The 24,638-nt window shown below is 40.4% G+C and overlaps 1 protein-coding gene across 2 annotated transcripts in view; it reads left to right on the top strand.

Annotated features, from left to right (window-relative positions):
• The window catches only part of KYNU (kynureninase), a 126,888-nt gene that overhangs the window by 13,938 nt on the left and 88,312 nt on the right, over positions 1-24,638 (top strand). For both annotated transcript variants that reach the window (XM_087710903.1, XM_087710911.1), the window contains exons 2-3: positions 511-702; positions 13,961-14,081. In XM_087710903.1, the coding sequence (XP_087567029.1) occupies positions 519-702; positions 13,961-14,081 (305 nt within the window). In that variant the 5' untranslated portion in view covers positions 511-518. The remainder of the gene's footprint in view (positions 1-510; positions 703-13,960; positions 14,082-24,638) is intronic.

Here is a 24,638-nt window from a genome sequence, read left to right as displayed (position 1 = left end):
TTGCCCATCTGTAGTTATTCCTTCCAATCTATATATTTCTATATTCTTAGCTTCTGTAAATGAAGATGCCAAGGAGCATAAAGGCGGCTTGAGCTTGAAAAACGTCAGTTTAAATGTGGTGATACACCTGCTATTTTCAGGAGCACAGATTGTGGAAGCAATCATGCTGCCGGCAGCTTTCCGAATCCGCAAGTGTGAACAACACTATAGAATTTGTTACTGCTGTTGAAGCAGTGGTAGAACAGAGAAATTGCTGATATAGAGCTTTATGGGGGAAAGATTATATTTAAAACTAATAGCTTCGAGGCTACAGCAGTCTGCTGCCTTGAAAAATGCTGGAATTGAGAGTTTCTCACTTTTCTCTCACACTGCCAAGCTTTTCATTTTTAAAAGCTTGTAGTTGGCTGCTCATACATAACTATAATCTTCACATCAGACATTAGCCCATATGCATGGCATAGTCTCTAAATGGAGATTTCTTTCTCTCTCCCTTTGTCTCTCTGTCTTTAGAATGAGAAATGTGTTCCTTGAAAATGGATCTGCCTTCTCATGTCTCACCAGCAAGCATTATAGAAACAATTGCTTTCGAACTAGCGTGCAGTCCGGTAGATAAGAAAGTCGCTCTGCACTTAGATGAAGAAGATGAGCTAAAACACCTTCGTGAATGTTTCCACATTCCCAAAGTGATGGATCTGCCTCCAAGTAAGAAGTGCAATTATACTAAGGTGGCTTTGTGGGGTTTTTGCATGCTACCTTGTAAATCCATGGGAATCATCGCTGCTTCACAGAGCAAAGGAGCTCTGGCATCCACCTCTCTGAACCCAGCGTGTTCCTTGCTTTGCTAAATCAAGACCTCAAGTTGAATACTTTATGTTCTCACGTCTGTCTTGAACAAAACGAATGAATACACTGCAGCCCTTGTATAGTGCTTATGCTGTCACTCAGCCTCCCTGAACAATATAGTACCTGATTGAAAATTGTAGGCAAGAGCATATCTTAATAGGTTTTTGCTGCTTGGATTTAGTACTTATTGTACATTAAAAAAAAAAAAACCCTCAAGCCTACAGGCTTTGCTTTCTTGTTGTTGTTAATTGTTAGAATCCATCAAGATCTTCCATATAAATGTCTGGAATGAGAGCAATCTAAAAGGAATAATTATGCTAGGATAGTTGACCTTAATGGTTAATTAAATACAGATTGATCAATTAAGACAATGTTCTTGATTAATTTTATAAAATCCCCTTGGTACTTAGAAGTATATATTCGAAGTACACTTATATTGTACAGCTCCTTTCGTTGTACAACTGAAAATGTTTCATCTAATATGATGTTTATTGTAACTGTTTCACATCTAAAATTTAGGAGTAATTGCAAAGAGAAAGAGAGAATATATTAATAGTAAAATACTTGATTACAATCAATACAATCAATAAGAATAAAAAAAATTAAATCTGGTGACAGGCCTGTTGTTACACTTAGGAATTAAATATTTGTAATAGCTTCCATTCCATTCATTTGAAAAATATCTGGTAAGGGGTATTCAGGGAAGAAGATTCTCAAATAGTTTCACTAATTCAATGTTTCTCAACCTTGGCAAAATTAAGATATGTGAACTTCAACTTTCAGAGTCCCCCAGCCAGCAGCCTTTGGAGTTTAAGTCCACACGTCTTAACGTTGCCAAGGTTAAAAAAACACTGCTCTAAACCAATCTGAAGCCGAGAAAATGAACCACCTCTCATCAATATTCAGTATTTAAAGAAATGTCATTCATTATTTGAGAATGTAGGATACATCTGAATAGAGGCATGAAGATTACCATTAAATGGCTTTATATTACTTATTATATTTTAAACATAGTAATGTGTTTTTCATGTATTATTTCATTCCATCATTTTGTGATTAATGTTTTTTTAAGAAAAGAAAAATGTCTGCAAAATTTACATTTGCTACCATTCACATCTTTTTTTATAATATGCAAGTATTGTGAAGAACACTTCCTAGGTTATACTTTAACAATATATACTAATTTGCTATGCACATTATGTGGGCAGCCTATATGTAGACACACAGACATGTAGATAGTTAACTTTCTCACTTTTTGGGTAGATCTTTCCCAAATAGATAATATTTTATGGTGGTGGCAGTTTTAGATTGGTTATCTTTTTTTCAACCTACAGTATGTCTCTATGCAGGCTGTTATACTCCCCTAGTTTTGAGCAAGGGACATGCTTTTCCCCCAAGCTTTGTTTATGTTGCAGGGATCAAATGAGATAACTCCAATGCAGGGGTGAAATCAATTTACCTTCGCTACCAATTCGCAAATGTGAGCACATGCGCCACCTCCGCGCATGTGCAGGACCATCTGCATATGCTCACAGTGTCAAAAACGACGTGATGACGTCCAGATGGGTGTGCAAAGCCTCCCGCTGCCACCACTACCGGTTCCCCCCAACCAGATAGAACCAGCTGAACTGCAGCACTGCTCCAATGCCCCTTTGCAGTATAATTCCTAGTTCTGAATGATTTTCTTACTTGGATAGAAGCCATTGTGGCACAGTGGTTAGAATGCAATATTGCAGGTAAACTAATTACTCACATCAGGAGTTCAATTCTGAACAGCTCAGGGTTGACTCAGCCTTCCAAGGTTGATAAAATGAAGATCCAGATTGTTGGGGGCAAGAAGCTGACTCTAAACTGCTTAGAGAGGGGTATAAAGCACTGTGAAGTGGCATATAAATCTAAGTGCTATTGATATCTCTGAAGCTATGTAAGTGCTGGTAAATGTTATGGAGCAGAAAGATCTCATGTGACCTGAAACACATTTGTGAATGAGAGACACAGTCCGTTCACATACCTCCATCTCTATCTCTATACCTATATCTACTGTATCTGTATCTATATTTCTATATGTCTGTATATATCTTTTGAGAAGGAATCAGGCTTTCCGTCTTTTGAGGTAGACTTTAACAAGTCTTGCAGAGGAAAATAGGAGAGTCTACTGAAATGTGATGAATTTTACAATGGCGCTTTAAAATATGTGTTCTTCAGGGCAACAGCTCAGATTAGCCAATGAATTGGTCCCTTCCTTGTTTTTATTCAGCTGTATAGTTTTTCCAATTATAAAATTTTCAGATTAACATTTTCTTAGTTTAACTGGAAGTAAAGATATTCGTTTTGGCTGTGAAAAAAACTTTGACTAATTCTGATTAATGATTTTAGCAATTTAGTCAAGAATGGATAAGTGTTGCAGATGTAAAATGTAAAGTCACATAGTATTTCTCTGCTATCCTAATTCAAGGTTCACATTTGGTTTTGTTCTCGCTCTCTCTTTTCCTACCTACCTACCTACCTACCCACCCACCCACCCACCCACCCACCCACCCACCTACCCACTTACCCATCTATCTACCTAGAAAGCTGTTAAATACACATCTATGAAGCATTCCTTATAATCACTTTACCATGGCAGTTTCAAAATTAAGCAAGCACCTTTGCTAAGTCAGGAGAGGCATTCTTTGTCGTCGCCGTCCCCCCTTGTCCTTGTCAACAACTACCCTAGTATACTTTACAAAGAGATAATTACTTATTAACAGAATACAGATCGTGATAGTAAATATTGAAGAAGAGAATGGCAAGAGCAAACATAGTTGCTTCTGAGTTGCATGTACAGCTCTTCTCTGTGCTAAGCATACAAATAGTACTGTTATGGTGAAAGTTTCAGAGAAAAGGCAATTTTTCCCCAAAATTCAGCATTGCTTTGTAGATGTATTATTTGCACAAGCAAAGGAAAATTGCAGAAATTGCTCATATTTGTCAGTCTGTCAGTGACCAAGCACTGGGACATTCCTCAGGAGCAGATCTCCCTCAGACAGGGGGCCATCCCTCACCCGGACCCTCAGTGGCTTCAATTCACCGTGTGGCACTTGAGGGGGAGCTCCTGAGGCAGGACAACTTCTCTGACAAGGTCATCCACACCATCCAGGAATCCAGGAGACCTTCTACTGTGCGGATCTAAGACGCAACATGAACCAGCTTCTCCTCCTGGTGTCACTCCCATCACATCATTGCTACAGCTGCGACAATTCCGCAAATCCTGGACTTCCTCCAGGAGGGCTTTGATAAGGGTCTTGCCCTCAACACCCTTCGGAAACAGACGGCGGCCCTGGCCACCATCTTGTCAAGAGACGATTCTCAACCGCTCAGCAGACATCCAAGGGTTCACAGTTTCCTGAAAGGGGCTACCAACCTATGCCCTCCGACGGTACACCGTTACCCAACTTGGGACTTGTCAATTGTCTTGCAGACTCTAACATTGCTGGCATTTGAACCAATTCGCTTGGTTAGTCTACGGCATTTGTCATTCAAAACTGCCTTTCTCATAGCCATCATCTCAGCGCGCAGAATTTTGAAACTGGCTGCACTCGCCGTTTGAGAGGACCTTTGTATTATACATTTGGTCATTCTGCGATTGGATCCAGCATTTCTACCAAAAATTAACAACTTATTCCACAGAACGCAGGAGATGATCCTCTCCGACTTCTGCCGGCATCCCAGTCATCCCAGAGAGCGTGTCTGGCACAAACTGGATGTGCGCCGCACTGTGCGGGTTTACAAAAATAGGACAGTCTCCTTTCACAAGTCGGAATCGTTCTTCATTTCATTCCATCCCACTTCAATGGGCAGGAAAGTATCATCTTCCATCATAGGTCGTTGGCTATGTGCATGCATCAAACTGGTTTATGAGCAACAATTCAGGCCTGTTCCTCCTCGTATAACAGCACACTCCACAAGGAGCGCTGCAACGACTGCCTGTTCCTCGCCGTCACCTGGACGTTCATTTGAAATTACAGACTGGACTCCTTTGCCTCTGCTTAGGCTTCATTTGGAAGGAGGGTCTTACAGTAGGTCTTTGCGGCTCCTGCTAACCTGGACATTCCGTCTTCCCACCCTGGGACTACATAGCTTGGGTATGTCCCATGCTTGGACACTCCAAGAAGCGCCTAGGAGAATGACCGTTGGCTTACCTGAATGGTTGTTCTCTAGGCGTTGCAGGAGTGTCCAACCCCGCCCTAGGGTTTTGTGAGGGTGCGTGACTTAGCACCTCTATTGCACAGGCTTTTTCCATACAGCAGCCTTTTTTGGATATGATACCTTCGTTTTTTAAAACTGAGCCTCTGTGGGGAGCCGGAGGCGTGGCTACACAATATTTAAACTCAGTCCTTGGGCAGCAAGCTGAAGTTAACCCATGCTTGGACACTCCTGCAGCACCTAGAGAACGACCATTCAGGTAAGCCAACGGTCCTTTTATTAAAAAATGTAGTTCTTCTGTGGTTCTGGGATTGCTTATATTGGGAGTCTCAAAACTATAGTTACAGGTGCCAAAAGCCTGGCTCATTAGCTTGAGGGCTACAGTATTGAAGTAATTTGCAATTTGTTAATACAAAAGAGTCTAGTGAGTAAAAAATTAAGAGTGTCATAGAATGCCATTGTACATAATTGCAAATAATTCTACCTAACACACCTGCATTATTTTCTTATGGTCTACTTAAGGGGTTCCTAACCCCTGGTCCGTAGACTGGCACTGGTTCACAGCATGCCAGCAACTAGGCCTTGCAAACAAGCGAAGCCTATCCACAAAATGCAAAGCCACACTCCCTCCAGTCCATGGAAAATCCTTTCTCCACAGATACGGTCCTGGTGACCAAAAGGTTTGGGACCACTGTCTACTGAAAGAGCTGAGGAGGCGCAGTGGTTAGAGTGCAGTAATTCAGGCCACTTCAGCTGACTGCTATCTGCGGTTCAGCGGTTCAAATCTCACCGGCTCAAGGTTGACTCAGCCTTCCATCCTTCCGAGGTGGGTGAAATGAGGACCCAGACTATGGGGGTAATATGCTGACTCTGTAAACCGCTTAGAGAGGGCTGAAAGCCCTATGAAGCGGTATATAAGTCTAGCTGCTATTGCTATTGCTACTGTGCCAAAAGATGATTTCCTCTAGTTGATTGATATGGATGACTTCTTCCAGACATGCCTGCTACTTTTGTTTGCTCTTTTTTTCTTTTTCTATGATATGTCCTTTTGCTCTCTTCTCTAAAGTGGAATTGATTGTTACGATGAGTAGTACCATAGCTGACAATAATAGCTAAGCACCAGTAAATCGAGAGGGTTGTAAGCTAGACTGAATTTTTTTAAAAAATCTCCAAAGAAGGCAATACCAAGCCATTTCTACATTATTCTTATATCTTTAAAGTGATTAAAATTAGGCCATCATTTAAAAGAAACCAATAGAATGGCAAGACAGTAGCCGTTAGTCTAAAAGAAATTACACAATTTGACTGACTGGAAATCTCATACAATATGGTTTTGTGTTGGTTTACTTTTTGGCATTTAACTTAATCCCAATCTAAGGGTCTCAGTTATTTCTTATTCTCATTAAGCTCAGATTAATAGAGGAAAGGAGAATATATTAATGAAAGATAATAGATGCATTATTCAGAAACCTAATTAATAAGGCTTAGCAACTTAAAGAATTAGTAAATATATTTAAGATAGGAAAGAAATGCTGAAGACTTCAGCCACGATATGAAGAGAGGTGAACTTGGTAGATTTGCTATAGTATAAACCAGTTACCTAATCTATTAAAATTTGCAAAATAATTTATCTTATGATTCTCTTCCAAGATTCCATGCCATGAAAAATACTTTGGAATTTAGATTGAATCAACATACATATTGTTATTCATTCTATAAAGGGTCAGGTGCAGAGGTGTTCAGCAGGTTCTGACCAGCTCTGGAGAACCAGTAGCAGAAATTTTGAGTAGTTTGGTGAAAGAAATACTACCTCTGACTGGCCCCGCCCCATCTATTCTCTGCTTCCCGAGTCCTAGCTGATCGGGAGTGAATGGAGATTTTGCAGTAACCTTCCCCTTGAGTGGGGTGGGAATGGAGATTTTACAGTATCCTTCTCCTGCCAGGCCCACCAAGCCATGCCATGCCCACAGAACTGGTAGTAAAAAAAATTAAATACTAGCACTGATTTTGTGTTTTCCATATATACAATGTCTGTCTGTATATATGAGCATTCAATCCATTGTATATAGTCAGTCAGTCAGTCAATCAGTCAGTCTGTCTGTCTGTCTGTCTGTCTATCTATCTATCTATCTATCTATCTATCTATCTATCTATCTATCTATCTATCTATCTATCTATATTTATATCTATATCTATATCTATATCTATATCTATATCTATATCTATATCTATATCTATATCTATATCTATCTATCTATCTATCTATCTATCTATCTATCTATCTATCTATCTATCTATCTAATGTTGATTTCTTTCTCAAGGCCCCTCCCATCCCAAAATTTATTTGTAGCAGAAGGGATTAAGGCAGAGAGCAAATTATATATTTTTTTAACTTCGTCTTTTGACAAGTAGTAGCCAAGTTAAATCTTGGGAGAAATATTTTTTTTCTTTTATCTGAAAGTAAAGATACAATCCTCCCATAGATTAGGTGCCTAGGGAGATGGCTTTATTTTGTCTAATGGCTGATTAAGGCTGACCTAGACAAGTAGGAGGCAAAAGGAATGAAGCGTATTTTTTAAACTGGGTAGGGGAAGAGATTGAGACCTCTGGTTTCAATTGGTGCTTCCAAAGCTTGCAATTACTAATGTATACATCCGTTGGCTTGTATTTGTGGCCCTTGTTATTCATAAGAGTTCAACTGCAAGATAAAACTGGATAACAACCTAAATCTCAAATTAACAAAAACTGTGAAATTAAGTTCCAGAGACAATAGTCTTCTTCTAATTCCCACATCCTCTCTGTACCTCCAGTAACAATTATCTACACAGGGTACCTTACTACTCTTCTTTATTCGGTCATGAGAGATATAACTGGATCAATCATGAGACACCATTAAGATTCTTATGGCAATTGGACTTTCCTTTTGAGCAATTTGCTCCATCCGTAGTGGAATTATCTCTTTTCCATATGTGGCTCACGTTGGCTTCTTTGCTCTATATACTTTTTCATCATTTCCGCAAATTCAATGGATTGAATGTTCTAATAGTTATTAGTGCTGTCTAAAAATGACCCACAGACTTTGGGTCTGGTTAGCAGTGTCTTAAACAAACTACCAAGAATGTCAAATTGATGACATACAGTATGTATCATGACATCATTCTGCATCCTCATTATGCAGTAATGAGTCCTAACCTTTATAATGTATGAATTCCATAATTTAATCATGTGCAATTATTAAATCTGTGGTCTGTTCTTCAAGATAAAAAAATGAAAAAGCCAGTGGTATTATGAAAGTGAGAGTCTAATAGCCTTATTGAAACATTTGCTACCTATACCTAGGATTCCAAGGCTGTTGGATAGATGCATTTACACAAGCTCTACTCTCACTGCACGAACTGTAAGAGGTTTTTGGAAGATGCAAAATGGAAATTGAAGGGAATTTGTTCAACAGCCCTATTCATGATCAGGAACAGGCATTGACCACTGTTGTTGAAGTCGTATTTTCTGCAATTGAGTTTGGAATGGTTTACTTTGAGTTTGTATCAATTGTTTGTGAATTAATTAAAATTAAAATAATTTGTGGTTATGAATGTGATATTACCCTGAATAAGGTCAGAGTATGTTTTTTCTGTCATTCCAGAGTTGTGAACACAAACTAATGTTTTAAGTTATAAGAATCCATCACTATATTGGGTGGGGGAGACTTCACAAGAGCAAGAGCAGTTTGATAGTAAAACCAGGTATTCGAACAGGTGGTGGTTGTTCCTGCTTCAGTGGGTCAGTAGTTAAACATCTATTGAAGATGCTTTATGTAGAATTATCCCAATGGCCAGGGCAATGAACTCTGATTCCTACACAATGATTTCATGCTAGTAAGAATTGAGTTTAAGCTCAGTCTTGGTTACGGTTGATGTTGATAGCAGTAGCTGTACGCATGTTCACCCAAATTCTTCTACACCCAAACACCTTGAATTGCATCTGGAAGCTGACTGTTATCAATGTAGTTCAATGATTAATGATGTTATATGGGTGAAATGAAAGCACCCTAGATATTTGACAAGTTATGTCCTGGACAGATTATAGTTTCCAGGTGATTTTCAATGCAGTCACGCATAGTGTGCATTTTGGAGCTGTCCAAATGGAAGATCATAGGACGTGTTTACTGTGTTACTATGAGAAGAGCATTCCAGTCCAGATAGGGATGCAATTAACTTGCAATAAGTCGGTTTATATGAAGAGATACGGTTCCAAGTTGCTCTGTCAATTTTTTACTGAAAAATAAGAAAGGAAAAAAAAGTCTTGGTATTTTATATTGTATATGTTTTAATACTCAAATGGTATTTTATGCCATGAGATTGAGCAAATAAAAAAATCAGCCTTAACTCACTACCTACTCTAATGCTTGACTGAGATTTACAGAGTCTTGATGAAATTTATTGTTCTGAATCTCAAATAAAATATTGGCTACTTATAATCTCTATGGACTTCATTATTATCCTCTAAAATAACAAAGGACTGTGGACATAACCAATTTAGAAGTGATAATATTTACCTCTCTATGATTTTTTATTTTTATAAGGATGCTGATTTAAAAAAGCAACAACATAAAAAGTTGGTATTATAGATTATATTGAAATGTTTGTGTGTTCTAAATTTTCTAAAAGCCTTTAAAGCTTTAATTAAGAACTTAGAAGTCCCTTATATGTGGCAGATGCATTAGCGGTTGAGTTAAAAGCAGTATCACAAAAACCTACTTCGAAATGCATTGCAATTATTTAATCTGTTTTCCCACAGCTCTAAAATGAAATTGCTTTAGTATTCTGTTGTATTTATATAATAAGGTTTTTATGTAAATTTTAATAGACTTTTTTTCAAGCTGTCTACTTCTACACATTCGGGTACAAGCTATCAGTAGCAGATACATGCAAAAACATGAGCTTCCAATAAATGGAGCATTGTCCCTCATGACCCTGATACAGAAAATAGTAGAGTAAGGAATGAAATGAGATGAAACAGGCTAATCGCCTCTTCTCATGTTTAATTAAGGGACATGACGTTATGGCTTCAGGGGTTCCTTCCCATAGCAGAATGGACGCAGCTAGCAATTGCATTTCTCCTTCCTCACAGTTTCTCAAATAATTTATTCCTGAGAAACTTTCTGGAATAGATTTGAAAAGTGCATACAAAGAGAATGAGGGGGTAAAAACTTGTGTGAATGGAAACCTACTTATCTAACATGGGATTCCAGTCTATATTTTATGCCTCCACAGTTTTCCCCCTCCTATTGAGTGAAAATTCTTTAAAGCCTATCATCCTACTGATGTAATATCATGGCAAAAAGAAGAAAGTACACACACACACACACACACACATTTCATTTTAATATATTTTTTGTGAGCAGATTTCTAATATCTTCTAGAAGTCATCAAAAGTTGTACAAACTGTATTACATTTATGGAAGCCTGAATCTTATCTATTTATATCCTTCTTTTATTGTTTTTATGCACAAAACAACAATATCTAATACTCTTTGACTGGCTCAAAGTTACCCAGCAGCCTTTCATGGCTAAAGTGAGACTAGAATATATGGTCTCTTCCCAGTTTCTAGCCTGATGCCTTAACCACTAGGCAAAACTGGGTTTCAATTTTTTTAATCTCCTTATTAGATTATATTTCTATTTATCATAACCAAAATCCATGGCTACTCATAGCTTATTTCAGGAGTAAAGACCAGGGCTGACATTGTATTGTAGGTAGGATAGCTGACTAAGTTATCCATGTTTTGGGGAGCTTATTTATAGGAAGACACCAGAGGTGGTCTTCAGCAGGTTCTGACAAGTTCTGGAGAATCGATAGCAGAAATTTTGAGTAGTTCAGAGAACCAGTAAATACCACCTCTGACTTGCCCTGGCCCCATCTATTCTCTGCCTCCCGAGTTCCCACTGATCGGGAAAAAAATGGAGATTTTACAGTATCCTTCCCGGCCATGCCCACCCAGCCACGGCCACCAAGCAACACCAAGTCTACCAAGCCACACCCACAGAACCGGTAGTAAAAATTTTTGAATCCCATTAGTATGCTAGTGCATACTTCCACAGTATATCTTATATTTATATGTTTGGTGGTTTTTAATAGTTGTTTTAGGCTTTTTAAAAACTGCTTTAATGCCCCCTACCCAATTCCACATTCGTAAGATGAGTGGCTAAATAAATTTGATAACTAAATAACATAAATGAAATATTTTTATGGATATTTGAGTCACATTCCACTTTATCTAATCCACTTCTCCTAAAAATCACTTAGAGAAACATTTTCATAGCTGAAATGCTATGCGGGTGTTTCTTTACCGTATACGTTCATGTAGCCTAAGAAATATCAAAACTTTGATCATATAAGGATTATTTTCTTCTACAGATAAAGACCAGGGCAGAAATAATTTCTCTGATCAGTAATATCCTCTATTCATTGCAGAAGTCCCTCTAAAATGTATCAACCCTTGAGCAAGTTAGCCACATTAATATAGGTGTTTAACACTCTCAGAAGAACAGTAGCATCTGGTGTATTTTAATGATGCTTAAGTAACGCCTATACATTAATTTAAATGTGGATTCCTCGAACTGAACTTGCATACTGCTTGTGACACAGAGTAGCCCATTAAGAATTTGAAGTACACATAAAGAAATCTAATTCCTAAACTGATTTTGAAGCTAATTTTCCAAATTAGACATTTAATAATCAGCCATAGATAACTAGAGAGCCAGTTTTGTTTAGTGGTTGAAGCAATTGGCTAAAAAGCAGGAGACCATGACTTCTAGTCCAGCCTTTGCCAGGAAAACCACCTGGGCCAATTGCTCTCAGCCCAGTTCAACTCACAGGCAGTGGTGGGATTCAGCCAGTTTGCACCACTTCGGGAGAACAGGTTGTTAACTTTCTGAGAAATTTGGTGAACTGGTTGTTGGAAGAAATCATTAGGGCAGACAACTGGTTGTTAAATTATTTGAGTCCCAAAACTGCTCACAGGGTTGTTGTGGGCAAAATAGAAAGGTGTGTAAGATAAATTTGCTGCCTTGAGTTATTTGTAAAAATAATAAAAGCAGGAAATAAATAAATAAAATAAAATAAATAATACAATGTCAGACATGGGCAGTTCATGGGCATGTCATATTCCTAATTGCTTTATAGGATTTGTCACTAACTATGAATGGGATATGAGACAGTTTGTAGCAAAACTATAAATCCTGTTGCCTATATTACAGCACTTTTAATGTCATACTTATATCTCAGATCCTAAAAAGTCTTCTATGTTTCTATTGTCCATCATACTTATATTTTATAGATATTTAAAATTCTTGCTGGCGTGAAAGGGGAATCAGGGAGAAAAGAGGGAAGCTAAAATTATTTTCCAAGACTATGTAGTTATTATAAAAAATGAAATAACATGCCATTTATCCAAAACTCTTTGACATTTCCTTATGGACCTCTAAGATATTTGTTTTCTTTATTATATAGCGTGTTTTGTAAAGCTGTATATTCAAATTTAGGGACCTCTCTGTTATTCACGTTTTGAAAATTATTTGAAAGGAAAAGAGATACTGTTTTCATCATTTAGTTCATTATGGCAATGAAACTGTTCTTCAAGGCTGAAAAAACAGAGACACACTTAAATGAATATTGGACGGAGTTGTTCTCCAATCTCCAAAGCATGTCTTATAAATAATTTTTGAAGCATGGACAATCCTTTATGTCTAGTATGTTGTTGATGCAGATGAAACTTCTTGCATAATGATTAGTAACAGAAGAAATCTGTTTCACAAATGGAACTCCTTCATGGAATCATAGAATTGGAAAGGACCTCAGAACTTATTCAGTTCAAAATTGTACCCAATTTGGAAAAGGGAACATAACACTTTATGAGGCAATCTGCAGGATTTCTAATATAGATCTTGAATCTAATTCCCCATCAGAATAGCCCACTGATTCTGGTCCTATCTTGTTGGGCCACAGAATTGAAATAGCTTTAGAAATCTGAAGACTGCTATCATTGCTCCTCAATCTTCTTGTCTGTCCAGCTAAGCATGTAGCAATAGCATTTAGACTTATATACCACTTCACGGTGCTTTACAGCCCTCTCTAAGTGGTTTACAGAGTCAGCCTATTTCGGCAAACGGTCTGGGTTTTCATTTACTCCACCTTGGAAGGATGGAAGGGTGAGTCAACATTGAGCCTGGTGAGATTCGAACTGCCAAATTGAAGGCAGCTGGTAGTCCACAGAAGTATCCTGCAGTACTGCATTCTAACCACTGTGCCACCATGGTTCATGCCATTCCTTCAACTTTTCTTTATTAGGCTTGGTTTTTAGTTTCTCGTGTTCTTGGTAGCCTATGATCCTTGGTAGCCCTCTGCTAGTAGGTATTAGCCTTTTTGATCAAGTGCTACTCTTCTTCAAAAAACTTGGAACTATTGCTCTAGAATTCCTCATCAATCTTTTTTTATGGAGTGTTACAATACAAACATATCTAGAATGAGGCCAAGACTATAAACAACTTCCTTAATCGTATATACAGCTTGCCTTCTTTGTGTTGAAGGAGAAGTGGATTAACATGCTTTTGCTATACTTTGATACAAGTAGCATGGTTTTAATATTTTTGCAGCATGAAACTATAGTATAATCAATGTTAACACATATATCTTTGGTAAATGCATAACTTAGAACTGAAGGACATCTTTGCATCTTTTAATGAAGAGAATTTTGGCAATTTCCCAAATGCTTTTTGCTTTGCGTACCAAAGACCCATAATAGGAGAATAATCTTTTGGTAAATATATGTTAATGTCTTTAGTTATAAATGAATCTGTCATTTTTCATATTAGTTTCAAACAGATAAGAAGAGTGGCAGTCTTTTAATGGCTTTCTCTGATTGTTTCCCCTTCAGCCAGTCCAACTTTAGTGGAGGAGGATGAAAACTGCATCTACTTTGCTGGACACTCTCTTGGTCTTCAACCAAAGAAAATTAAAACTTACTTGGATGAAGAACTTGACAAGTGGGCTAAAGTGTGAGTAGTTCTCTCAGGTACAATACACTGAATATGTATGTTTGAGAGCAATGTATTGAAGATGAATAGGATATATTCCATTAAACATCCCCTTTTCTAGGAAGACTAATACCACATTATCCTTCTAAAAGAATATTACTTTAAGATAATCAGATCATAAGATCTGACTTATTTTATTTATTTATTCATTTCTGTATTTATATCTTCCTTTTTATTCCAAATAAAAAGACAGTAAGCACACACAGTACTCCTTCCTCCTCCTATTTTCCCCATAACAGCAACCCTATGAGGTGAATTTGGGCTGAGAGAAAATGACTAGCCCAAAGTCACCCAGCTGGTTTTGCATGTCTGAAGTGGGAACTAGAATGCACTGTCTCCTAGTTTCTAGCCTGGTGCCTTCACTACTACAATATAGGAAAATAAAACAATTATGGTAAGTTTTTTTACATAGCTTCCATTTGGCTAGATTATTTCAAGAGTACAATCAAAATTTTAATGACTGCAGTTTAAATAATGAGATCCTATATATGTTTGCCCTCTAGTTGTTCTGGCTGTGTTCAACTGGAATTATAGTTATGTGAGTGAGCATAGGACCGTAATCTGTTTTATTATAGAAGTTAGGACTGCATTGTTGAGCCTTTATCCTGGTTTTGTGATTCAGGTCCTTATTTTATATATTTTAGTCTCCAGTCTTTATCATATGTTTTCTTAAAATACTGTTTTCTCTTTTAAAGAGCAATGATGTTTGTTTCTGGACTGTGTATCTTCGCATTTGCTTTCTTAATCCTAGACCCAGGGATCTGCAAAGTTGGCTCTTTTTAAGACTGGTGGACTTCAACTCCCAGAATTTTCCAGCCAGCCAGAGCCAACTTTGCAGACCCCTGTCCTAGACCAACTTGAGTGGGACAAGATCTTTGCAGCTACAGGCTTTTGCCAAGCCATATAACTTCTGAGTCTGAAATTTTAAAATTCAAGTTTTAAAACATGAACCAGATTAGATCTGAACTTTTGACTTATTCAGAATTTAGTAGGGTACCAACCCAGGAAAGTGTATATATTAATATTTGACAAGTTGCTATGATTGGTAAGATCTTTTTTTCTGTCCTCTGTTGCTCAACTTAATTTGCTTATACTATTTTTAAGAAACCTCCCCAAAACAGCAGTAATTATTTTGCATTATCATCAAGTGCATTATATTGTTACAATTTCAATGTTCTAAAAGATTGTTTAAAATTGTAAGATTGTTTTCACATGACAGTAAAATTACCAGAACGTTAAAGTATCTTTAAACATTAAAATAAAAAAATATGTTCAAGTGGAAGATATTTAAATTAAAAAACCATGTATGTGTTGATCCTCAAGAAACCATTTATAAACGTGCTATATAGAAGTGTAGCAGTTCAAAATCAAACATGAACAAAAAAGAGATGAGAATTATTTTTGCTTGGTTTGATTTTTTTATTACCATTTTATGAAATTCACATACATGAAAACATTATTCAGTCTCTACACATTTCTAAATTTGAGGACAGAGTTCTCTGTTTAAAAATGCATATAAAAATCTATACGTTGTGGAAATTAAAAAAAAATGCAAAGTTAATATGTTCCAAAAAATGTCTAAAAAAATAAGCACACATTTCTGTTTATGTCAAAAGTCATAATTTTCTCTCTATACTTAAAAAGAAAAGGAACAAAAAAATCATGCTCATACCAGATGGAGACAAATTAGGACTGAAAAACATAAATGTTAGAGGAAAAAAAGATGAATGTGTCTACTAATATCAAAATGTTATTTTACATTGTTCTTGGTAAATATCACGCTGAGGAAATAATCCATATCTATTTCTTCAATCGTAACAATTCCAGAGATTTTATTTCTGCTTTTTATTTTGAATAGAGGAACTTTGTAAGCTTAGTTTTTAATCTATTAATCAAGCCCTTAATTAGTAAATTATATTAAGGCTACTATCTTGTACGCATAGGAAAATAATTCTTATTGAATTCAATGGAACTCAACTATTACTATAAGCTTGCTGGTCAATGACCCAGATAAAATGATTGACTGAGTAGTATAAGTCTGAAAAATAATGCTTATGCAGTTTTTCTTTAAAACACAAAATCAAAGTCAATAAAATTATCATGGCTCCATTTAAAACCGTTGTGAGGCAATGAAAGAGGCGAAGGAGAACATTTTAACTTTAAGTTATATTCTTCTCTGTGTTCATCTAGCGTAACTCTGCACTTTGCCAGCCACTTAAAAAATGCAGTCTTATCTATTTTTCTATGATTATCATAGCAGATCAAAGCAATTGCTGACTTCATCGAACAGGTAAAAGTTAAATATAGCTTTCCTCCATTCATACGAGACCTGCAGAAGTAATATTTAATCTTCCATAACTTGCGATTTCATTCATTGATTTTTCCAAGCATGAGTCGTGACAACAAAAGGATTTGAGGATGAAGAAAAAACATATTAAACATTTGTTGAAGATAGCTATCTTAGAGCCGTTGTCCAAATGCGGTTCACAATAATACAGGGTATTTGTGTTGGAAGCTGTGAAGGATGTGGCAACCATCACCTGTGACTCAAAACTTTGTAGAATACTTTGTAGAATGTGGAGGACTATGCAATTCTGCCTGTGAGAAAAGTGTTAATCAAAAAATTACAAATCAAATAATCAAAGAGCCTTTATCATTGACATGATTCATATGGCAGGCCCAAGTACCTTTGTTGAACCCCCTATATTAGTTTCTTATTGGCAAATCTCATAGGTTTTGAAGTCCTATGAAATTTTGTGAGGTTTTGAATAAGAATGTCAAAATCTGACAAGATATAAAAAAGAGTATATTTGGAAAACAGGAAATAGGAAGAAGAACAGATGGGAAGAACAGTATTATACATATGGAATTCCAAAGAAAAACACTCAAAGTACGCTAAGATATCAAAAGTAAGGAGGATTAAGAATGAAAGCAGCATCATGCATGCTTAGGTATTGGAGATAAGTAAAACTTTTAATACTTTCTTCTCCAGCAACTTGATATGTGCATTTCAGGTAACAATGGATTAATAACAAAATATGACAAGAGGCAAAATGACAACTGGTTAATGCCTAAATGTATGGGCATTCTCAGGCATAGTACTCAGTTAAGTATAACAGAACAGAATAACAAGAGTTGGAAGGGACCTTGGAGGTCTTTTAGTCCAACCCCCTGCTCAGGCAGGAAATCTTATACCCATGATGGTGAACCTATGGCACACGTGCCGGAAGTGGCACGCAGAGCCATTGCTCTTCCAGGTTCTGGCACACCGGACAGCTGGTTTTTATGTGCGCAGTAGTGCAGCTGGCATTTGTGCGCACATGCGTGCCAGAAACCGGAAGACCAGGTGGCCGGTGTGCATGTGAGCGCCGGAAAGTGGAAGATCATTTTCCTGGCGCACATGCGACTGCTCTTCCAGTTTCTGCCACACACACACAGGTGCATCCTATTTTGGCACTCAATGCTGAAAAGGTGCACTGTACCATTTCAGACAAATGGCTGTCCAATGTCTTCTTAAAAACTTCCAGTGTTAAAAGTCAGGATGATGAGCTTCATATCCATTTCTTCATTTATTAGGATTCCAGAAACTCTACTTCTATCTGTCCAGGGAGATTCTTAGTCATCTATATCATGGTTGTTCCAAAGGTAGGTGGTTTTTTTTAAAGCAACTGGACTTTATTTTTCCTTGAAGACGTTTCACTGAAGAAGCTTCTTGGATGATCAACAAAATGACTTTAGGGAAAAACAAAGTCCAGTTGCCTTTTGAAAAACAACTTTGGGACTCTACATCTATCTTTTGTTTGCTTTGAATATAGCTGCACTGCTGTGTTGTTGTTGTTGCTGTTTGGCCCTTTAGAATGGAGGAAGACATGAAAAATAAGTCATTTTTTCTTCAGAAATATGAAGATCATTAAAACAAATACACAAAGAACGATGCCTCTATACTTTTAAAAAGATTACTCTCTACATGACTAGTACAACATATAACCCAAGGACTGTTTGCAGTTTGCCAAACACCCTTGTGGATCTCATCTTTTTTTAAAAAGTAAATTTAGAGCCATTGCTGGTATTGCTATTGCCCCAAAAGACACACTGCCAAGCATCTCAGCCCTTGCCATCCTCTCTAGCAGTTTCGCTGTTTAGCCAATCACAGAACAGCTCCTCATCAATCTAAGTAATTCCGTATAGCCCTTAATAATTTTTAATTTCTCTCTCTGAAGTTGTGCCAGCCTTTACATTTTTACCATTGTCTGGGAAAAATATATACATGGAAAATTTAAAAAAAATTCTGTCCTACAGGTTGTGTCTTACTCTTTTAGGAATGTAAGGGTATAAAAGTTATTTGCAATAGCCAGAATTATGGCAATTTATTTCTGTTTAAGAAAACATTGCACATTTACTAAGTTATGAAAACATGGGCAGCTGTTTCTCTAAAAGGTGATACTATCCACTGGAAAAAATGGATCCAGCAGAAAAGCACCCAACTGTTGATTTTCAGTTACAGCCTGAAAGAGGTAGAAGATCCAGTTGCGCCTCCAAATTAGTTGGAGGTGATGGACAGTTTTCTGAATGGTTGAATCAACTTCAAAATCTACCCATCCCAAATTTGCACTTATAGATACTATAGCAGATAAACATTGAAGTCATATAAGCACAATTCAGTTTCAAATATATCTTGCCAAACATATAAATTCAGCAGGAGAACTTTGTGTGAAAATAACAGGAGTGTGCCAGATTATTATTTTAGAGAGCCTAAAGAAAAGTAAATGTTAAAATCGGGCCAAGCCAAAAGAGGACATTTGGAGAAAAGCAAGTTATATTTAGAAATGTCACAACACAAATCTAGCACAATTCCAAGAAATGGAGGCCTAAAGGCCTGAGAAAAAATGTATTGGGAATATTTTGCTCCTGAGCTAACAAATGGTAACAAAAGTTTGAGATTGGTTGTTTCTTCATCTTTTGAATGAATTGTAGCTTGTTGTTTTACAATTTGAAGTAGAAAAACTGCTGTTGTGAGGATAAGCCATAGAAGCAAATCAATGTTTATCACATTTTGGATCTCTTTATAAATTGGATCTGCCTTTAATGAATGTTGTTGTATGGCATTGTTTATTTCATTTTTTTAATGCTGGGAAAATAATTGGAATTCTGACAGAGAATTTGAATTTTATAACTGGAATAATAGATTTGGAAGGGACCTTAGAAATCAGTTCAGGATCCATTAAATTATTGGTGACATATGATCATATAACCTTTGTCTAAACGCCTTTTAACAAAAGTGAAGTCACCACTTCCTGTGTTCCACTTCCTGACATCTTGTATAGTCAAAAAATTCTTCCTAATATCCAGCCTGAACTTGCTTTTTAACTCATTGGCACTGATCATGCCTTCTAGGCAATGGAGAGTAACTCCATTCTCTTTTCTGTGTGATAACCCTTTAAATAACCGGTATTTGAAGATTCCTAGTATATCTCCCGTTGTTCTTTTCCACAGGTTAAATCTAGTCAGATCTTTAAACTTTCCTCATAGAATTTGGCTTTTAGACCTTTCAACATCTCTGCAATTTTCTTGCCAAGTTTTTCAGAAGTGGTTTGCCATTTCCTCCTTCCTAGGCTGAGAGAAAATGACTGGCCCAAAATCACCCAGATAGCTTTAGTTTTTTCCCTTTATTTGTATGCCACCCTTTTCCCTGGGGGGACTCAGGGCGGCTCACAGTTCAAAAAGGGGAGGGGGGAAGGACAAACAATTTTCCAACCACGAAAACAATACAACATATTAAAAGAAAGCACAACAGTCACACAATTCGGGTGGGGTTAGAGTCTTAACCCCAGGCCAGCCGGGACAGCCAGATCTTTAAAGCGGCGCGGAAGGACTGGAGGGTGGTGAGGGTCCGAATCTCCATGGGGAGTTCGTTCCAGAGGGTCGGAGCAGCCACCGAGAAGGCTCTCCTCCGGGTAGTTGCCAGTCTGCACTGGCTGGAAGATGGAATTCGGAGGAGGCCTAATCGATGCGATCGTATCGGTCTAGTGGAGGTAATTGGCAGTAGGCAGTCTCTCAAGTACCCAGGCCCACTACCATGAAGGGCTTTGTAGGTGATAAGTAGCACCTTGAAGCGCACCCGGAGATCAACAGGCAGCCAGTGCAGCTCGCGGAGGATAGGTGTTACGTGGGTGAAGCGAGGTGCACCCACAATCACTCGCGCGGCCACATTCTGGACTAGCTGAAGTCGCCGAATGCTCTTCAAGGGCAGCCCCATGTAGAGCACATTGCAGTATTCCAGCCTAGAGGTCACAAGGGCACGAGTGACTGTTGTGAGGGCCTCCCGGTTCAGGTAGGGACGCAACTGGTGTACCAGGCGAACCTGGGCAAATGCCCCCCTGGTCACAGCTGACAAATGATGTTCGAAGGTCAGCTGTGGATCCAGGAGGACTCCCAAGTTGCGAACCCTGTCTGAGGGGCCTACAGTTTGACCCCCCAGCCTGAGAGATGGAACACTTGGCCAATTAGTGGGAGGGAAACACAGCAGCCACTCGGTCTTTTTCGGATTGAGCACGAGCTTGTTGACCCCCATCCAGTCTTTAACAGCCTCAAGACCCTGGCTCATCACATCCATCGCTTCGTTGAGTTGGCACGGGGCGGACAGATACAACTGAGTATCGTCCGCATACTGGTGGTATTTTATTCCGTGCCGTCGAATGATCTCACCCAGCGGTTTCATGTAGATGTTGAAAAGAAGGGGGGACAGGACCGAACCCTGCGGCACCCCACACGTTAGGGGCCTAGGGGTCGATCTCTGCTCCCCAACTAACACCGACTGCGACCTGTCCGAGAGGTAAGAGGAGAACCACTGTAAAACAGCGCCTCCCACCCCCACCTCCCGCAGTCGTCGCAGAGGGATACCATGGTCGATGGTATCGAAAGCTGCTGAGAGGTCAAGGAGCACCAGGATGGAGGCATGGCCTCCCTCCCTGGCTCTCCAGAGATCATCGGTCAACGCGACCAAAGCGGTTTCTGTGCTGCAGCCAGGTCTGAAGCCTGACTGGAAAGGATCGAGATAACTAGCTTCCTCCAAGGACCGCTGGAGCTGAAAGGCCACCACCTTCTCAACAACCTTCCCCACAAAGGGGAGGTTGGAGACCGGACGATAGTTATTTAAAACAGCTGGATCCAAGGATGGTTTCTTCAGGAGGGGTCTCACCACCGCCGCCTTTAAAGCGGGGGGAAAGACCCCCTCCCGTAGAGAGGCAGTAACAACCGCCTGGATCCAGCCTCGTGTCACCTCTCTGCTGTTTACAAGCAGCCAGGAGGGGCACGGGTCCAGCACACATGTGGAGGCTCCTACAGCTCTCATCGCCTTGTCCACATCCTCAGGGGTAACAGCTTGAAACTCAACCCAGCGATGGCTTACCAGATCATCCCTTAGTGCCTTGGCTGGTTCTGCAGAATTGGAGTCCAGGTCCGCCCGGAACCGAGCAACGAGGAATCTGCGAGGAATTGGACGTAATCCTCAGCCCTGCCCTGCAGCGGATCGTCCATATCCCTCCTATTTAGGAGGGAACGGGTTATCCTAAACAGGGCGGCTGGGCGCGACTCAGCAGACGCAACCAGAGAGGCAATATATGTTCTCTTAGCCATCCTAATTGCTCGAATGTACTCTCTGGTGCAGGTTGTTAAACGTGCTCGGTTCGGTTCGGATTTACTGGACCTCCATAAGTGCTCTAGGCGTCTCCTTTGGCGCTTCCTCTCCCGGAGTTCCTCAGTAAACCAAGGAGCCCTCCGGGATCCACTGCCTCGGAGCGGCCGTAGTGGCGCAATCCGGTTAAGAGACTTCGTCGCTGCCAAGTTCCAGGCAGCAACCAGAGTCTCCGCCGGACAGCGGGCGAGAGTATCAGGAATAACCCCAAGTTCCGTCTGGAACCCCAAAGGGTCCATAAGTCGCCTGGGGCGGAACCACCTGGTCGGCTGCTCCTCCCTACAGTGGGGGTTTGGTCTCAGAAAGGCAAGCCTCAATAGGTAGTGGTCTGACCATGACAGGGGCAAGATCTCACTACCCCTCAGACCAAGGTCACAGTTCCACTGCTCCGAGAGGAATACGAGGTCAAGCGTGTGACCCGCTGAGTGGGTCGGTCCTTGGATTACTTGGGTCAAGCCCATGGTTGTCATGGAAGCCATGAACTCCTGCGCTCCGTCAGAGTGATCACCGAGCGAAGGCAGATTGAAATCCCCCAGAACCATAAGTCTGGGGAACTCAACTGCCAGCTCGGCTACCGACTCGAGGAGCGAGGGGAGGGCTGCTGCAACGCAGTTAGGAGGCAGGTACTTTAGCAGCAGACCCACTTGACCCTTGAGGTCCAACTTCACCAGCAGGGACTCACACCCGACAAGCTCCAGAGCAGGGATCCTACGAGGTGCTAGAGACTCTCGGATAACAATGACCACACCCCCACCCCTTCCCTGAGCTCTCGGCTGATGGAGCACCTGAAAGCCTTCTGGGCACATCTCTACGAGGGGGACTCCTCCCTCCGGGCCTAGCCAGGTCTCAGTAATACATGCCAGGTCTGCCCTCTCGTCTAAAATTAAGTCCCGAAAGAGAGGAGCTTTATGAACTACAGACCTGGCATTTAGCGCCAGCAGCCTGAGGCCAGGGTCCTGATTACTCACACCACCTGGTCTTGGAGTGGGACTCGTAGGGCCGGAAGGAGGGATCTCTGTGATGTAGCGAGCCCTCCTTCCCCGGTAATGGCCAGCCCTAAAGTCCCCGCCATATCTGCCCCTCCCTGTTAAGACCGTAATGCTCCGGCCCACTCCCGTGTCCGTAATTCCCTCAACCACCCCTATGGCTCCCGCGTTCCTCGACAGGTCCTCCGAATCAAGCACACTCATTTGTTCATCCAAGCAGTCCCCATGTAATAATTAAAAACACATAAAATACAATAATAATGGGATAATAAAAAGTGGGATCATTCACTCAATCACATGCAAGTCCCATACACTCACCATACCAGTTAAAAAAGTTGCGCAACCGTGCGAAGTTCGTACAAGGCTTATATAGAAGGTCTTAATAGTCTTAGCCTTCTCCTCTGCAAGGTCCAGTAAAGAGTTCAATAAAGAGGGTACGGTCCAAAGAGGGGTGCTTCGCCCCTCTCCCTTCCTCCAAGTCCCAAAAATGTGCCCAAGGCCAAAAGTCGTTCCTTTGAAGGGGCTGAGGTGGCATCCCTGAACATCCACGGGCGGTAGTGGTCACACCAGATGAGACCAGGTCGTAAGTCCAAGCGTCCAGCAGCCGTGAGTAGAGGCAGCCAGATGGCAAGAAAGGCCCCGTATCCGTGAGGGTAAACAGAGGAAAGGCCACACCGTAGGGAAGGCCAAGTTAGGTGGGACGGAGGGGGGGGCATCCAAAAGGGCCGCGGCGGCAACGAAGCCAGCTGCCTGATCTCATCCAGCGCCATGCCCGGCCAACCGCCCCCTCTCTGGAACAGCCCAATGCAGTCCGAAGATCACAAAAGCAAGAGCAAAAGATGTCAAAAGGTGCCAGGGGTGCCGCGTATCGCAAGCCGACGGAGCAGAGGGGGAGGCGCCTAAGGAGGCCACAGCAGCGGCAAACAAACCAACTGCCCGACCTCGTCCAGCGCCGTTCTAAGCCATCCACCTCCTCTCTGAGAGTAAAATCACTCCAACAGCCAGATACCCTCCAGGGCTCCTCCCGGCCAAGGAAAGAAACAGGGCAAAAGCTGTAAAAAGCCGCCGGGAAAGTTGTAGAGTTGTGAAGAGCCGGCGGGGACGGCGCCGTCGACGCACCGCCGCCATGATCGTCATTTTCGCCGCCGAGTGCTGTAAGAATTGCTACGGGCGGCTGGATGGACCAGGGGCCACCCAATCACGACGACCCTCCAAATAACCGCCTGTTCGGGTGCCCCAAATTGCGCTCTACCGCTAGGACCCCTTCCTGCATGGTCTCAAAGTAAGTTGCTGATATTTCTGGTATTTTTTCGCTCACCCAGACCGGAGTGGAGAGGGCTGACGGCCATTCCGCCTCGCACATGCGCAGAGTTCCTAGTCCTGTGTTAAGCTTTGTGCTTAACACAGGACTAGAACTCATGGTCTTCTGGTTTCTAGCCTAATGTCTTAACCACTACACCAAACTGGCTCTCTTAAAGATTACCTAGAGTGATTTTGTAATTACGCCTACTAATTCCTTAAGTGCCCTGGTTTATATGATACTGGAGCCTTCAATATATTTAAATTAGCTTAATTCTCTCTTAGTGTTTCCTTATCAGTCCTAAACTACAAGTCTTATTCCCCCAGTGCGGAATGATCTGCTATACCAGGGTTCCATATTTTTTCTGGGAGAAGACAGACAGAGCTATCACACTTTCTTTTTCTTTTGGTAAACATTAAGGCATTTTAATATTGGTAAATACATTGAAAAACTGTTTTAAAAAATACAGCCATATGAAATCCCTTGTTGGCACAAGTAGGATAAAACCATAACATATCCAACGGTGACAGAACCAGCAA

This window comes from Thamnophis sirtalis, unplaced genomic scaffold (genome assembly GCF_051295495.1).
Source record: "Thamnophis sirtalis isolate CommonGarterSnake01/CBP01778 unplaced genomic scaffold, rThaSir2_p1.2 scaffold_1, whole genome shotgun sequence".
NCBI lineage: Eukaryota > Metazoa > Chordata > Lepidosauria > Squamata > Natricidae > Thamnophis > Thamnophis sirtalis.
The sequence above is the reverse complement of the archived record's forward strand: the minus strand, read 5'-3'. Positions and strand labels throughout refer to the sequence as shown.